The sequence below is a fragment of the Micromys minutus genome, assembly GCF_963924665.1.
Source record: "Micromys minutus genome assembly, chromosome: 11".
Taxonomy (NCBI): Eukaryota; Metazoa; Chordata; class Mammalia; order Rodentia; family Muridae; genus Micromys; species Micromys minutus.
The window spans coordinates 54,495,095-54,513,084 of NC_137980.1; the positions used below are offsets into that span (position 1 = coordinate 54,495,095).

Genomic DNA, 17,990 nt, shown 5'->3' on the forward strand with positions numbered 1-17,990 from the left:
ACTAAGTAAGTCCAGTGTAGTACTTAGCACCACAGGACTAAGTCCAGTGTGGCCACCTGCCTCCCTGGAGTTTGACAAGCTCATTCTAAGATTTACAGGCGTAAATGGGCAGAGAATAGCGAATCTATTTTCAACAGAGCCACAGAACTTAGATTCCTGGATTGTAAGATCCCCAGGAAGATTCCTCTGGTAATGAGGAAGATAATGAAGATCTTGTATTTTGAGCACATCGAGAATGTTTTAAATGTTTTTATTTTAAGATATTTTATCAGTTCTTTGAGAACTGTATGCACTGTGTCTTAATCATGTTCGTCTTCTCCTCAGCTCCTCTCGGACCCACCTGACCTCCCTGCTGCTTCTGACTCTCAAGTGTTCTCAGTCACAAATACTTCTCTTTCTTGGTCGAAGTGGGAACCGCACAGGTGTGTCCACCGTGAGTAATCCCTGGGCTGCGTCCTTTTTGATGAGATAGTTGATTTTTAAAAGTTGTTAGCACAAGATATGAAACAATAATATAGCTCAGTTATATAGCACTTGCCTTGTGTGCATGAGCTAATTCCCAGCTCTGGAAAAAAGGGGAGATGGCAACAGCAAAGTCACATGGTTTTAACACCCTGCACTCACTCTCTCTCTCTCTCTCTCTCTCTCTCTCTCTCACGCACGCACACGGGAGAGGGAGGGGGTGGAGAGAGAAAGCAGATATGATTTGGTTTGGTTTGGTTTTGTGTAGCCCTGACTGGCCTGGAACTTTCTGTGGAGACCAGGCTAGCCCCGAATCACAGACACCCACATGCCTCTGCCTCCTGGATACAGAAATTAATGATGTCAACCATCACATCTGTTAAAACAAGAGTAGCTGGTTTAAAAGAGGGATTTATGGATCAAGATATTCTAAAACCCTTGACATGTTTTTAAAATGTGTGTATGCACTGCAAGTTCCTTAGAGGTCAGAAGTCATTCAAGTCGCTGGAGCTGGGGTTTCAGGTTCTGGGGGTTGAATTCTGGTTCTTCAGAAACACAGCAAGCTCTCCTCACCTCGCACCACCTCTCCAGTATTTGTGTAAGGATTTGTGTGTTATCCCTGGTTCTGATTCTTTCCAGTACAATATGTAATCTACCCTGCCACCCTCAAAGCCATGGACCTAATTTGAGCTGTTTGTAGTGATTCCTACAATAGAAGAGCCCACTGTGTGTCAATGAGATGCTAACATTAGAACTTGTAATACTGAGAGATTTAGCTTATTTAGTCTCCTAGGAGTTTGAAAACAAATTTCTAGATTTTAGGAGAGAGAGAGATGTGTGGGTGTATGTATGTGTGTGTGTGTGTGTGTGTGTGTGTGTGTGTGAGTGGGGGGGAGAGAGTGTTTGTGTATGTATTTGTGTATATGTGTGTTGTGTGTGTGCATATATATGTGTATGTATATGTGTGTATGTGTGCATGTATGTGAGTGTGTATGTTTGTATGTCTGTGTGTGTGTTTGTATATATGTATGTGTGTGTATATATATGGGTGTATGTGTGTGTATATGGGTGTGTGTGTGTGTGTGTTTGGTGTCCTTTGCCATCACTTTTCACCTTAATTTTTGAGGCAGGCTCTCTCAAAGAACTAGGCATTCACCGGTTCAGCTAGACTGGCTGGCCAGCAAGCTCTGGGATCCCCGGCTCTGGCTCCCAGCACGGGGATGTCAGGCACACCTGACGTTTATGTGTGCTCTGGGGATTGAACTAACCTCATGCTTGAGCATTAGTGTCTGCTGGCTATGCCAACTCTCCATCCCCAAACCCATTTAAAATATTATAATATGGTTTGAACTTTTGGGGAAACAAATCCTACTGTCTGGGCTTAGATATTTTTTCTCATCTTTTTGTCTGTTGGGTTTTTGTTAAACTAAGAGGCCCCAAGTGCTATTAAAGATTAACAGTTGGAGTCTCAGGGAATTCAGCTTGAGTCTAGTTATGCCCCGTTTGGTTAATTAACAATTCCTTCCGGTTGGTACATTTCCAAACCCAATGTTAGATGATAGTCCATCGATTATTTAATATTTAAGTAATACTTATTTCTGTCTGTGGGAAAGATCTGCAATGTTCTGTCATCTTTAAATATTAACCACAGACTCAGTGGGGCCTGACATTCCAGACAGGTGCAAAGAGTTTATCGTCAGAACAAAAAGTCTGTAGAACTGAGACAGCTGGCTTTTTATTTTGTTTGTGATTCTGAGTCAGAGCCTTGTTATGTAGTCCAGGCTAGCATCAAACTGTCAATCCTCCTGCCTCTTGCTGGAAAAATATGATGTAAGTATATCTGTCTCCAAGTCTGTATCAACCAGAGACCTACTCAGGAACCTTATTCCACCAGGCGGCCACAGGAGGGCGCCATGAGCCCACAGAACAGCGAAGGCCCCGCCTCCATCTGGTACCCAGTGAGAGCTGTGCTCACTCACCAGGTCAGACATTCGAAGGGAGAAACAGCAAGCTTGCCGAAGGGAGTTTGGCAACCTTAGTTTTTCATAGAATTAAGCAACAAGGCTCAGGCTTGATTCAACTTAGCCAAATAATCCTTTAGGATAAGAGCTGCTGATCCCCTAACTCAAAATCCTGGAGACAGTAAGCAACAGGATGCCCATGGCGAACATGGGGTCTTGTGGAAACAGAGTCCCACTTATGATTCCTGGTGTGTGAGAATCCCAAAGATGGACAGGATGTGATTCTCTAAGGCTGCAGTCACCATCTGCTTGTGACCTAATACAAAACAAACCTCAGACATGCAGGTGCCCAGAGTGTTCCTTACATCCTGATAGTAAGCCTTTAGGGGGTCATTTGTCCCCAGGTCCCAGGAGGCCTTGCCCCTGGGATTCCTTGGTTTAGCTTAGAGGAGCCCCATACTGTGGCGATTTCCCCAGCGCCTGGGTCCTTGTGGGTTAATGCTACTTCTAAACCGTAGAGCAAACAGGTTTCTTGAGAGATATTTTCCTGCCCAGGTGATTGACAGGCACATTTGGACTAGCACTCTTGAGAGTGGGCAAAGGCACATAAAACCTGAGTCTAGGTAAGAATTTTAGGTTTAGATTCCTGGAACTGGGTTTAGAGAGTTATCGGTTAACAGCCTTCAGACAGTTCAGCACATCAAGTCTCTTCCTATGGCTGGAATAGCAAGAGACTTGCTGCTGCTGTCCTTGGTTTTACAAGTCAATGGTTCTGAGGGAGGTGTTTGGCCCTAATGGCCTTCAAGCCTGCCGACCATTAGCTTGCTATCTAAAAATAGCATGTGTTTGCAATATGCCCTGAATTATCTGATGCTTACTGTAGATGTGCTGAGATGCCAAGATTTTCACTCTTTTTAAGCGATACTGTTGGTTAGACAGCAGAAGGAAACCATCCTGCAGGGCTGGGGAGACGGTTCAGTATGTAAAGCATTTGCTACATGTGCATGAGAACTGAGTTCAGATCCCTGGCACCTTTGTAAACACCAGGAGAAGGTGGAAGCCACCTGCAGACCCAACTTGAGAGGCAAAGACTGGGGATAACTGGATCAAGATGGCTGGCCGAGTTCAAGTGAGAAACCTTGCCTCCACATATGAAGCAGAGAGTGATTGAGAAAGACCTATCATCAATTCCTCACTTCCACATGTGCACCCCACACACATACATGTACTCTACATAGACACACAGACACACAGACACACACACACACACACACACACACACACACACACCATTAGACTCATGCTAAAATACATGAATAATTTTAGTGGATTATCCCTATGATATGGTCACTTTTCTACTTTGGGGAGAGATTCATGTTTCTTCCTTTAAAGATTTATTTTTAATTATGTGTCTCTGTGTGTGGATTCATGCACATGTGTATGCTATGCATTCAGAGGCCAGAAGAGGGCAGCAGAGCCCCTGAAGCTAGAGTTAAAGGCAGTTGAAAGCCTCCTGACATGGGTACTGGGAACCAAATTCAAGTTCTCTGCAAGCACAGTATGTTTTCTTAACCACTGAGCCACCCCAGCCCTGAGAGTTTCATATTTCTGAAGCTAGGAATCAGAGTCCCTGGGTTGGAGTAATGGGTCCACGACTTCCTAGTGGAAACCCTAGCAGGCCTTTGTGTGCTGTTCACTTAGAGATTCAAACTCACCTGGCATTAGTTCTTCCATAGCTGGTAATACATCAGCTGGGGAAGTCAGCATGTACCTCAGTAAGCCACTGCATTGTTTCTCTTTGGGTGTTTTGTTTCTCATTGATGTTACAAAGTCTCTGTTCTTTCATACTTGAGTTGTAGCAAGCTTGTCCCCAAACCCAACTCACTATCTAAGTATTCACTTCAATCTGAGGCTCATAGAACATGATTGTGGCCTCTTGCTTGTTTTCTATCTATAAAGACAGTAGCCTCTAGAAGAGCAGTTTTCTTGTGGATCATGATCCCTTTGAGGGTCAAATAACCCATATCAGATTTCCTGCATATCAGATTGTAGAGAGAATCTCTTGTGTACTGTTTGGAAGCATCAGTGGTCAATAAAATGCTTAGACAGGAAATAGGAGGTGAGAGTTCTGGCAGAGAGAGAGGAATTCTGGGATAGAGTCAGGCATCTAAGATTCCCCCAATCTCTGAGGAGACAGACACGTAACACTGAGAAGAGGTAACAGCCATGTGTCACTTGTAGAGTAGAGTAAATAGAATACAATGGGTTAATTGAGTTACAAGCTAGTTGGGGGTGAGCCTAAGCTTGTGGCCTAGTCTTTTATTCACAAATAGTTTCAGAGTCCTTATTTCAGGAACTGGGGTACAGTTGGAAAAACCTGCAATTGCATAAGATATTTACATCTGATTCATAACAGTAGCAAAGTTAAAGTTATGAAGTAGCCACAAAATAATTTTTTGGTTAGGGGTCACCACAGTGCGAGGACTTGTATTAAACGGTCGCTGCACTAGGAAGTTTGAGAATCACTGGGCTAGAGCCCCACAGATGCCCATAATTGCAGAAAGCTGTAAGATGCCTTCTTTATGCAGGAAGGCAGGTACAAGATAAAACAAGGCCTGTCATTGGACGAGAAGGAAGGCTGGGCAGGAAGAAAGTTTTAGAGAGGGAGGAGTCAGAGCGAGGGGAGGAGCTGGAGGAACATGGAGGCAGAGGTGGATATTTCTCTCTGCGCATCTCTGCGTAGATACAAGTTGTTATGATTATTTTTATAAGGATGGGCGTGTATAGGATGATTTGTGCTGTTAGATGGGCAAATTATATCATATTAATTGGTTCAGAGTCTATTGCGTGCTGTTTCTCTTCATGTGGCGACTTAATTGAGTTCAAGAGAAGGTGCAGTGGCGGGACGCACCAAGCCTGCCACGGAATTGAGATGTGTGTGTGTGTGTGTGTGTGTGTGTGTGTGCCTGGTAGGGTAACAAGCTGCCAAGAGAATTGTGAGTGGGAGCAGCGTGGTGAGGTGCCACGCTAGAGAGGCTCGCGGACCGCCCAGGTCAGGGAGTACTTGGGGGCCAGCGTGGAGCCACTGAGATGAATTATTGTTAGTTCCGTATGGCCCCATAGTGTTGGAACTAACACCAGGGAGTGACCGCCCGGGTCGGAGAGAGCCAGGGATAGTGCGAGTGTAACACGCAGAAACCGGTGATGCTATTTTTAAAAAATATTTACCACAACAGAAAGCCTTTATATTCTCTTGTGAGTCCTTCACACTAATTTGGGAGAAGGAAGAAATGATTTTGAATGTTTATACTCTAAAACGCTTAAAGGCAAAACCTTGTCCTGATTTGGACATAATCCCACATATAGAAATATACTGTGTTGAAAATAGTGATTGATAAACGCACACAGCTTTTATGTATCAGTTTGATGAAAAGACGTGAAGTGACCTGGTCTATACACTAGACCCAGGACCAATGGCTCCCAACACAGTCACTGCCTGCTTGGGGGCCGGTAACCGCAGCTTGCTTGCAAAAGTGCTCTGACCTATTGGGCAATAGCTTCCTACTTCCTGCTTCCTTAGCCTTGAAACTGCAATTATGACCTTTGTTTCTAGGGGCTCGGGGAACCCTGTATGAGTGGGACTCAACATCGTGCAGTGTCTTTGAGACTCAGCGATGTCAGAGAGTGTGTCATAACCGGAGTCCTTTCCCTTACAGGCAAATCAATACTCCACTTTATAGATCCCTCCAGCCAGTACTGAGTGACAGGTCTGACTGTTGTGGATGATGTCACGGTGGACGTGGGCTTTGAAACCTGGGAAGGGAGCTTGGGGGTAACTGAGTAATTACCACTCTGTGTACTGCCTTCCACGGTCCCGGGAAACACTTCCTATTGCTACCAGGGGTATGGAAAGCCATGACTGTTTGTTCTTGAAAATATTTGTCAACAGCTTTACTCTTGTTTTGAAATAACATGCATTCTTAGGGTTCTCTGTAGTTTGAATTCTCTGAATTTCTATAATGGTTAGTGATGGTAAGCATGTGTATGTGTGTGTCTGTCTGTCTGTCTGTCGGCGTCTCTGTGTGTGCCTGTGCATGTGTGTGTGTACATTCATCTATGAATGTACCTGTTGAGGTCAAAAGTCAACATCAGGTGTCTTCCTTCCTTGCTCCCCACTTTACATTTGGGGACAAGGCATCTCACTGACCTGGAGCTTGTGGATTTGTCTAGACAGCCAGCTACTGAGTCCTGAGGATCTGCCTGTCTGCCTTTCTAGCACTGTGGATTCAGACTGTTGTGCTGGACTGTGTGTGTGTGTGTGTATTATGTGTCTGTGTGTGAATGTATATGTGAATGTATGTGTGTCTGTGTGTATTTGTGTGTGAGAGTGTATGTGTGTGTGGAGTGTGTGTGTGAGTGTGTGTGAGTGTATATGTATGTGTGAGTGTGTGTGTCTGTGTGTGAGTGTATATGTATGAGTGTGTATATGTGTGTGTGAGTGTATGTGTCTCTGTGTGTGTGTGAATGTGTATGTTTGCGTGTGTCTGTGTGTGTGAGTGTGTCTGAAGTCGGGTCCTCATGCTTTCACTGCAAGCACTTTACCCGTGGGCATCCCGTAGTCCGGGGCATCCTTCTTTGTGCTCATTGGACAATTCCTCACATCCTTTGCCCTTCTCCCCACCAGCGTTTTCTTGCCATTTGGGGTTCTTGTTAGTTTGCTCAAATATTGCTTTGGTGTGATTTATTTGGTGTCACACCAGTGTTTGTCTTCAAGTACATCTGTGCACCACTTGTACCTGGAGCCTATGGGGCCAGAGAATCCCCTGGAGTTGCCAACAGCTGCAAATCCCCATAAGGAGGCTGGGAATTGAAATCTGGGGCCCTGGAAGAGCAGCCTGTGCTCTTAACCACTGACCCATCCTCCCGTCCCTCTGCCCAGGTTTACTGAGGAAAAATGGGCAGTGACTGAACATTCGTGTAAGGAACCTTAAACCTTCTTGTATTTTTGTGATGCTATTTAGCACATTTCTTTCTTGTGGAGAACTTTCTAGTAAAGACTCACATCCGGAGATTACTTGTTACAAGTATACATTTTCTCACCGAGTGACTCGTTCATTCTCGTGTGTCGCTCACAAGGTGTCAACTGGCTAAAACTTCATCTTCCTCTTACTGGAAGGTGGCTTTGCTGTGGGTGTTGCAGAGATGTCTCCCACCCGGCACAGCACCCCCTGCTGAGGCTTCTGAGGCACTGCATCCTTCTGCTTGGTTAACCTCAGGTTTTAAAATCCCTTTCAGTCCACTGCCTCTAACCCTGGCCCATTTCCAGCACCGACAGAGGCAGGGCCCTGCTCCGCTGCACTGATTTCTCCTCAGTCACCTGGAACACAGCCTCCGTGGTCCTCGGCATGCCAGTCACAAAGCCGAACTTGGTGACCATGGCCGTCCTGCTGATCCTGGTTGACGATACCACAGGTAACTCGGGTCTCTCTAAGGTTCTGGGGTCTCATATGTACTGTGGGTATCCGGCCATATGTAGACTAGGCAGATCTCTCTGTAGGTTGCAGATGACGCAGTATCAGCTATGTCAGGACCCCCCTTAATTCTCTCTCATGGCAGACTTAAGCTTCTTGGCCTGTGTTCCTAGCGCAGTGGAGACTCAAAACCTGAAGGATCAGGAAGTGCTCTCACTGGGATGGGAGTCTGGTCCGTGGTGTAGGCGTGAGAGGTTGAGAGGAGGAATGACTAGATGTGGGATAGAGAGCTCGGGTGGAACATGGGTTTTAAGACCATAGAGAAGAGGACGGAATTGCAAAGGTGAATATGGTTGAGCAGGAGACAAGCGGTTCTGCTGTGACCTCAGTCCTGGCTGATGTTCTGATGTCGTGTGCACAGTGAATGGGGTTTGCTGCTGGACGCAGCTGGGAGGGGTTGAGTGAGACTAGGGATCGGGTAGGGAAGAGTCTGTAGATGGCCTCTGCTGAATCGATGCTATGAATTGGGATTGGGTGGTGACTGTTGAACTAATTTTATAAATTGGGATTGAGTGACTTTTATTGTGCTTGTTTCTATTGGGTTTTATAAGTGCTATATAATATCTTAAGTACGCAATTATATTATTGATTTATATACTTTAAATACTTATTTAATAAATATCATTTCACTTATTAAATGCTTAATGATTTTATGAACATCCCATGTGTATTAATTTTATCATCGCAAAACCATTGGGGACTTGGCTGAGTTGTTCTTGCGGTTGTTGTTGTTTTGGTTTTTGTTTTTGATGTAAAGGTGATGCAGGGCCAGAGGGCTGGAGGAAGAAGCCTGAAGCCAGCAAAGGGCAGGACACGGTTTGGCTGCAGACGTTTGACTCTGGGTCCTGTGCTGAAATGAGTTCTCGCCTCTAGCATCACCAAAGCACAGAAACTAAGTGTGCCTCTGTCTTTCCCAGGGGGCCTGCTCAGATTCCACAGTAGCAAGAGGCAAGAGCCATGGGTTCCGTGTGAGCTCTACCAGGGGACATGCAGAAATGCCTGCCAGAATTATGAGATCCAGTACTTAACCTGCCCAAAGAACAGGATGTGCTGCTTCAGATATCCAATGAAAATTACTAAGGCCTAACTCTGCAAGGGAGCCTGGTTTGTCCACCACAAATGCTTCAAGCTACTCTCAGGTTTGAATGTCACCAGTGTCATCCCTTCTTGTAGCAATTTTTACCACATTCTGGAATATTCTTCTCATAAAAATACACGCCTTCTTGTGTGTTTGTGTGGTCATCACTGGCTGGAACAGCTCAGTCTGGGAGCTGGGTGGTCTTGTAGTATGGAAGAGAAGAGGGAGAGGGAGAGAGGAATGGAAGGAGGGAGGGAGGGAGGGAGGGAGGGAGAGAGGAAAGGAAGGAGGGTGGAAGGGAGGGACGGAGGAAAGGAAGGAAGGAGGGAGGGAGGGAGAGAGGGAGGGAGGGAGAGAGGAAAGGAAGGAAGGAGGGAGAAAGGGAGAGAGGAAAGAAAGGAGGGAGGAAGGGAGGGAAGGAAGAAAGGAAGGAGGGAGGGAGGGAAGGAGAGAGGGAGGGAGGGAGGGAGGGAGAAAGGGAGGAACACAAATGAGCTACCAGGTACTTTGTGGGGTATAAAGAATGGACAGAAAGGAGTGACTTGATTTTCTATCCTGTTTTGGCCTCATTCTGAAGACTGCAGAAAAGCTCTAACAATTGGCTTGAATTCAGATAATCCAGTGGCGTGTGGAGGACTCGTGATATCCTCTCTGGAAATCCCAAAGAGCCAAACCATAGCAACAAACCTGCCTTGGTTTCCCCAGGACTAATACTGCCTGCTTTGTCTGATGCAGTGTCCTTAAGAGGAACTAGACCTAGATGGGCAGGCAAAATTGAGGAAAGGAATTTGTTTTTAAAAACCAAATTTTCTACCCATGGACCGGTGGGTGTGGCTCATTGCTGAGCAGTCTTCCAGTTTTGAAACTGAGAGTCTGACTCTGGGTCTAGTGATAAGAGACAGATATGAGCATGTTTATGGTCCATAGTATAAGACCATATTTGTACTTGTGTTATTGAAAGGAGTCAGCTGTAAACAGCTCAGGACACACTGGAATGGTTCATTTGCTCTGGGTTCCCCTCTCCCCAGGCGGCACCTTGGGAGGAAAACCAGTCTAAGGAGACACAACCCCAGCTGCCTGAGAGTTGATGAGGGAGAATTGGAGGCAATGATTAGGAGAGAAGCCTGAGACTCAGAGACGAGACTGAGCACCTGACCAGCGGGCATGGCCAAACTTTGGAATGACTCTGGTTCCCATCCCCTATACCGGTAGCTCAGTGACTGGAGCCAAAGTAGAGAGCAAAGCTCTAGGTTGTTAAGTGACCACTTTCTCAGATGGCTGCCTCTCTGAATGAATTGTACTTGAAGACTCAAGTTCTGTCACTGATCCTTGACTTTTAAGTGACCGGCACAGGCAAATGCACTATCTGGTATCAGAGGCATAGAGGTGGTGGTGAATATGTTACAGGGTATCTTAGCTTGGGTTTTCATTGCTGTAAAGAGACACCATGACCAAGGCAACTCTTATAAAGGCAAACAGTCAATTGGGGCTGGCTCACAGTTTTAGAGGTTCAGTCTACTGTAGTCATAGCAGGAAGCATGGCAGTGGGCAGACAGGCGTGGTACTGAAGAAGGAACCTCTCCATCCAAAGGCAGCAGCAGGAGACTGCCCCCAGGCACCTAGGAGGAGGGTCTCAAAGCCCACCCCAAATAGTGACACATTTCCTCTAACAAGGTCACACCCACACCAACAAGGCCATACTTCCTAATGGTGCTACTCCCTGGGCCAAGCATCTTCAAACCACCACAGAGGGGATGATGCCCTGAAGTGAGACACTGGAACAGCATCTTCTCATCCCAGAGGATTGCAGGATGCTGTTGGGGAAATGTTCTCTCTCCAAACTGAAATTTACTTCCTGTCTTAGCTACTGTTCTACTGCTGTGAAGAGACATCATGACCAAGGCAACTTTAAAAGAGAGCATTTATTGGGAGCTTACTTATGGTTTCAGAGGACTGCTCCATGGCCGTTGTGACAGGGAGCACGTCAGACAAGGAGGCAGGCATGGCTTTGGACCAGTAGCTGAGAGCTCATATCTGATTCATAAGTTGTAGGTGGGGGGAGGAAGGAGGGAGGGGGAGGGAGGGAGGGAGGGAGGAAGGGAGAAAGAAGAAGAGGGGGAGGGAGGGAAGGAGGGAGAAAGAGGAAGAGGGGAGAGGGAAGGAGGGAGAGGAAGAGGAAGAAGGGGAGGGAGGGAGAAAGAGGAAGAGGGGGAGGGAGGGAGGGAGGGAGAAAGAGGAAGGGGAGGGAGGGAGGGAGGGAGAGGAGGAAGAGAACATGGTATGGGCTTTTGAAACCCCAAAGCCTGCCATACAGTGCATACCTCCTCCAAAAAGGCCACACCTCCTAGTCCTTCCAAAGTATTGTCAGACAGGTACTAAACATTCAAGCACATGAGCCTGCGGGGCCATGCTCATTCAGACCCCCACAGTCCACCCCTTAGCTCACATAGGCTGTGGCCATATTATAATGCAAGATTCACTCAGCCCAACTTCAAAAGCCCCACAGGCTCATAGTCAACACTCTTATAAAGCCCAATGTATCTTCTGAGACTCAGGAGAATCTCTTAATTGTCAACACTCATACAATCAAAACACAACAAGGGGCAGCTTTTGAAACCCATGCACGCAAACCTGACCAATATCGAACCAAAATGATGCCATAACAATAAATATCATACTTATTGGTGAATTGGAAACTGGGAACTCTTCAGAAAACAAAAAATGGGCTACTAACATTTGCCTGTTCTTGTTTATTGCAAATGTTTTCTATATATGGTGAATTAATATTCTGTCTTTGAGAAACAAATCTGGACATTTTATGAGACATGGAGAACCGTATACTAAGTCATGGCTGACCACCCATGGTCATAAGCAAGCTCCTTACAAGGTTGTATTGGATCCATCCGAAGGCAGCGTCCCGCACAAGCTTAGCCATGGAAGGAACGTTATCACCGTGGAACTGGTACTTACATGAATTCCTTCATGACCAGGATGTGGTAGTAAAGGAGTCTGTGCCTTTCCACACTGGGGAAATAGCTCAGTTGGCCATCTCTAAACCACTCACCCCTTCCCCAGAAAAACACCTGTTGAATTATGGGGACCAACAGAATGATCACATTTGGCTAATGCATGGTTTACTGATGGTTCATCAGCCACTGATAGAACCAAAGCTAATGAAAAGTGGCATCCCATAGACTGGGGGATGGGACAGCTGCTACTGAGGAAGGAACCACAAAATCAGTGCAACACCATTGACTGTCAGACATACAAAGCAAAAGGAAAATCTTTATCTTCTCCAATTCATGGTATGCATGCAATGGCCTAGGTCTACGGTCATCTAAATGGAAAACCGCTAGCAGATAAATGGCAAAAGTCATGGGAGGCATGAATGGAAATGGGAAAACCTAGCAAAACTTAGCAAAGACATCAAATGTTATGTTGCTCAAACAGGCAATACAGACAAACGTCTGAAAATAATGAACTGGTGGACAAATTATCATCAAGTTTAATTAAGGCTAGAACATTAAAATTAGTCAGGGAACAAATTCAGAAAAAATCAGCAAGAATGATGGATTACACATTGGAAAAACTTAAACGTTTACCGCTAACACTAAAAAAAAAAAAAATCAGGAGAAATAAAGAACTAAAGTAAACCAGGACAACCTTATAACTGTTATAAAGAATCCATAGCCAGGAGAACGGCTCGCACTTTTCATCACAGCATTCAGGGTGCAAAGGTATTACATCACAGCATTCGGGGAGCAAAGGTATTACATCACAGCTTTTGGAGAGCAAAGGTGTTACATCACAGCTTTCAGGGAGCAAAGGAGTTACATCACAACATTCGGGGAACAAAGATATTACATCACAGCTTTCGGGGACAAAGGTGCTACATCACATCTTTCAGGGAGCAAAGGTGTTACATCACAGCATTCGGGGGCAAGGGTATTACATCACAGCTTTTGCGGGATAAAAGTGTCACAATGATTTAAGTGTAAAAGCTGCTTGTGGAAGTCAGGCTGAAATTCAAAGTGAATGACCTTTGTGATCTAAAAAAAAAAAAAAATACACTTAAACCTGAACTTGGTATATAAAAAGAAAGGGGAACTATTTATTCACAAATATTAAGGTTTATTTAGTTTCGAATTTTCAAAAGAATTTTTTTCAGTTGAAAGACAATACTTTTCCTGTTGTCAAAACCTTTTTGCTCTAGGAAATATATAACCTACCAACAAAGGAATCCCCCCACCCCAGAATTAGGGTTGGGGCGGGTTTTGTTTTATCTTTCCAGGATAATAAGCATCCAACCAAGAAAGCCAGAGACCACTGGACAAGTGGAACATCTGAGGAAAGAGGACTGATCAAGGGAAAATGTCCCAAGAAAAAGAGCAAGTTGGCCAATTGGTATCACCTAACTCCAGCCATAAGTGACAAATGGTCTTTACTGGTCCCAAGTCAATTAAAACAAAGCTGGCTTTGGGGTCGGAACATGGCTCTCTCCTTCTCTAAACCCATGCATGCTTGTTAAAGGACAATACAAAATTTCTGTCTTGTATCAGAAAAACCACCTGGTCTGTGAGAAAAAAACAAAAGGGAAGGGACTGCTCTATTGCCACTAATCTCACAGTCTTTTGGTTTTCATCTGATTCTTTAAAACATCTCTTGACATAAAAATATTATCTCAAAATCTATAAGATGATTATGTATATATGAGCTTCCTGTTGCTATACTAGTAATCATATAGAATGCGACCAAATTCTAGAAATAAGCTTCATCTAGCTTCCTGTAAGTGTTTTTCAGGTCTGAGTCTGAAGCAGATAACCAGGAACAAAGCTTGTGAACCTTGGGTGAACTTAATAGACTGTGGTCCTCAAACCTTTCTTATGTCTGCTGAATATGGCATTTAAAACGTTTACGTGTTCTACCATTACTAACAGGAACCTTTGAGGTCTCCTAGAACATGACAAACCCAACTGCACTGTGGTAACCCTAACCACTGGGAGAAACTGCCACATGTCTCTTCTGCCATCATGTTCTGCTCAAACAGTGGACATCTTTAGGTTGACTGCTGTGTCTACCTAGCCAAGATTGTCACTCAACTGATACGCACTAATAACCAGCTTCAGATTACAAACTGCTCAGGACATTCAAATTGCTGAGTTCATGGAAGACTGACATGAACATTTTACAGGTCTTTGAACTCAAAAAAAAAAAAAAATCCTGAAACTTCCAAACTCAACCAAGCTATGTATAGTGGAAAACTTGTCAGAAATAGCTTCGTTGTTGTAAGTAGTTTTACTGTGTTAGAGATAAGAACTTTTCTTTTTAGTTAGACAAAAGATGGAAAACGTTACAGCATGTTTAATAACACTGTGAGCCCTGGAATTGTGTTATTTACTTTAAAAATGTTTTTAATTGTGTGTGACTCAGCCCTAGAACACACCTTTAATCCAAGAGCTTTTTGTTTATTGTAAACAGAATAAAATAAAGTCAAGAGGCAGAGCAAGCAACCAGTTGACAGGGAGTGAACACAGGAAAAAACAACAGAGTAAGAGGAAGTCAGGAGGATGGACAGAGAGAGGACTAGGAAGTAGAGAGGAGAGACATTCAGTTTGAGGGTTTTTAGAGACAGTGTGGAAAGGGGGAGCATCATTCTGGGATGTTGACTGAGGAGGAAGGTTTGGCTCCTCTCTAAACTAGCAGGCTTTCACCCCAGCATCAGGGTCCTGAGCCTGCTTCCTTCTTGACTCTTCTGTTTGTTGGGCTGGAGTTTTGCCCCTTTGTTGATGCTTTCCTTTATTGCGTAAGTTTTCCTTTTACAAGTTGGAACTTTCTCAGGGTGAGGTCTTGCCTGGAGGTTATTCCATTTCATATCAGGTTTCTCTTTAAGCTTTTTATGTCCCCGTAGTCACAGGATGCAGTTCCTACATTACATTTCCTGGTGCTTTTACTCCTCAAACTGTACAAACTTGCTCTTCCTCATTGTAGATCTGCATAAGAATGATCACTGGAACCCCAGGACACAGTCAATGCTAGGCTATCTTGAAATCTCCTTTGCCAACAAAATCAATCAAAGACTCCTCAATTTAGCCTCAGACAGACTTTTAGGACAAGGGCAGAAATCAGTCACATTCTTTGCCAAAATATCACAAGAATGATCTCTAGTCAACTGCTAATGTTGTTTTCCTCTGAAGCCTACTGAGCCAAGTCTCCACAGCCCACATTGCTTTCAGCATCACTGTTCTTTTCATTCCTACTAAGAATGGCCCACTGAGCCCCACTTACAGCATTCAACTGCTTTCCTGATCCAAAGTGCCAAAGAGCAGCATGGTCACAGCAATACCCAACTTCCCAATAACTTCTTAGTTATTGTTCTATTGTTGTGATGAGGCACCATGATCAAGGCAACTATTAAAAGCATTTAATTGGGGGCTTGCTTATGGCTTCAGATGGTTAGTCTAAAATAACCAGAGAAGCATGGTGGCAGGCAGTCATGGTTGGAACACTAGCGGAGAGCTCACATCTGATCCACGAGTTGGAGGAAAGGGGGGAAGGAGAGATGTCCTGATGTGGGCTTTTGAAACCTCATACTTTGCTCTCAGTGACACACCTCCTCCAACAAGGCCACACCTCCTAATCCTGCATAAATAGTCCACTAGCTAGTAACCAAGCAGTCAAACAGATGAGTCTGTGGGAACCAACTCTTCCAACTACCACGCTTCCTATGCAGTGGCTAGCATACTATGAGATGTTTACTGTGTGATACAAACTCTTCAAACAATGTTTGATTTCTACTCCCCTTCCAACAGAAACTTCTAGAGCTACTCTTTCCAAAAAATGCTTTCTAAGTTCTAAACTCCTGATCTCACTTAAAGTGGAATCAGCTTTTGTGCCCATTACTCCACTGATGGGCTTTGGTCAGCAATGGTCACTTTGTTGACAGGTTTACCACCTTTTACTATTTCTTTGCCTTTAGACTGTGTACCATGGCTGTTTTCCTTTTCTTATCTGCCTCATTTTCTGCCTTCTGGGAGTTCTTTCTTGGTCATTTTTTGAGTTTATCTTTTATTTGCCTGATGATATTATGGTCATTTTTTTTTTTCTCTTTCTCTCCCCTTCCATGTCTTCCATCTCCCTCTCCTTCTTCTTCCTATTCATCTCCTTCTTCATACACTACATGTATTCTAAATGACCAATGCACGTGTGTTTTTTAGTCTATCTTTTTTTCTGTCTTAGTTTTGGTTTCTATTTCTGTGAAGAGACAACATGACCATAGCATCTTAAAAAGGAAACCATTTCATTGGGGCTGGCTTACCGTTCAGAGTTCAGAGGTTTAGTCCACTGTCAGCATGTCAGGAAACATGGTGGCGTGCAGACAGTCATGGTTCTGAATTGTAGCTGAGAACTCTACATCTGGATCTGTAGGCATTGCGAAGACAGAGACACTGGGCCTGGCTTGAGCTTCTGAAACTTCAGCACCTACCCCTATTGACATAGTTCCTCAAACAAGACCACATCTACCACAACAAGAACCTTTTAATAGTGCCACTCCCTAATGGCCAAGCATTTAAACATATGAGCCTATGGGACATCAATATTGAAGCCATCACATTTCCTTTTCTCTTTTTTCTATTTTCATTTTTTTCTGAGACAGAGTTTAGCCCAGACTGGCCTCAATGTCCCTGCCTCAGCCAATTTAGTGCTGGGATTATAGGTGTGAACCACTCTATCTGGCTCTAAGATTGACTTTACCTCGAATGGGGCTTAGTGAACAAGTTTTTGGGAGGAAAGTTTTATCAGTTGATGAGAGATTATGGCCCAGAGTTGAGTTAACATGTTCAAGAATGGTAACCCTTTCATGAAAATGTGTGTGTGTGTGTGTGTGTGTGTGTGTGTGCGCGTGTGTGTGTATTCTCATTCTCATATGTGTGCATACAGAGACCAGAGGAGGATATCAGGTGTTCTAATTTTTCAACCTCCACTTTATTCCCTTGAGAGAGGTTTTCTCACTGGAGCTAGGCTGGCAGCCACCTTCCTGTCTCTGTCCTCCAAAGAACTGTGTACAGGCATGTATGAGGCCACACCTGACTTTTTACATGGGCATGGGGATTTAAACTCAAGTCCTCTTCCTGCAGAGTGCTCTTACCCACAAAGTTTATCTCTTCTGTTTCTCATGAAGTTTTTTGACTCAAACAAAAAATTTTCATAAATCAAGGACTTTTCAAATATGTTGGTGGGAGCATTGGGATGGGGTAGTCACAGCTAAGAGACAACCCTTCTGTTGGTCTCAGATGCTAACTCAGCATTGGTGGTGTAAGCTACTGGTCTGTTAGTGTATCCCAAAGTTGTATCTGCCAGCCACAGTATGGTGGGCAGTGAACAGCTATCAAGGAGACTAAAGGTAGCTCAATATAATTTTTTCTCTGGCCTCGCAACATTCTAACTCTCCACAATTGCCGCTCTGACTAGTCAGTTAGTCTTGTAGAATTGTTAACATAGGTGTGGCTCCCCAAATCCCACCAAACATCAGTTCACACTCTTAAAACTATTAAAGAGATGGGTGGATGGCAAATGAGTTTAATACTAGCACTTGGGAGGCTGAAGCAAGTGGATCTGTATAAATTTAAGGACCGTTTTACACAGTGAGCTCCAGACCAGCCTGAGTTACATGGTAAGACTCTGTCTCAGAACCAGACCAAACCAAACTGTTATACTATAGAGGGTCTAACTGATAGTTTGGAAATATGATTCCATGCATAACTGTCCAGACCAGAAGTTTATGTCTTAATATTTAATGACATTTGTCTCAAACACTAAGACTTTACTGGGGACTTACAGTTTCTGACAGTTAAAGTCCATGACTGTCATGGTGGAGAGGGGCTCAGGCAGGCAGGCATGATGCTGGCACAGTAGAGACCTTACCGTTTGGTTCACAAGTGAAGGCAAAGAGCATATTGG

At 44.4% G+C, this 17,990-nt stretch overlaps 1 protein-coding gene across 1 annotated transcript; it reads left to right on the forward strand.

Annotated features, from left to right (window-relative positions):
• Positions 1-7,828: 7,828 nt before the first annotated feature.
• Positions 7,829-9,041, forward strand: DEFB116 (defensin beta 116; the record flags this gene model as incomplete). The annotated part of the gene is made up of 2 exons (XM_080925579.1): positions 7,829-7,895; positions 8,872-9,041. The coding sequence occupies 2 exons, from the start codon at positions 7,829-7,831 to the stop codon at positions 9,039-9,041; spliced, it is 237 nt and encodes a 78-aa protein (XP_080781705.1).
• Positions 9,042-17,990: the final 8,949 nt, after the last annotated feature.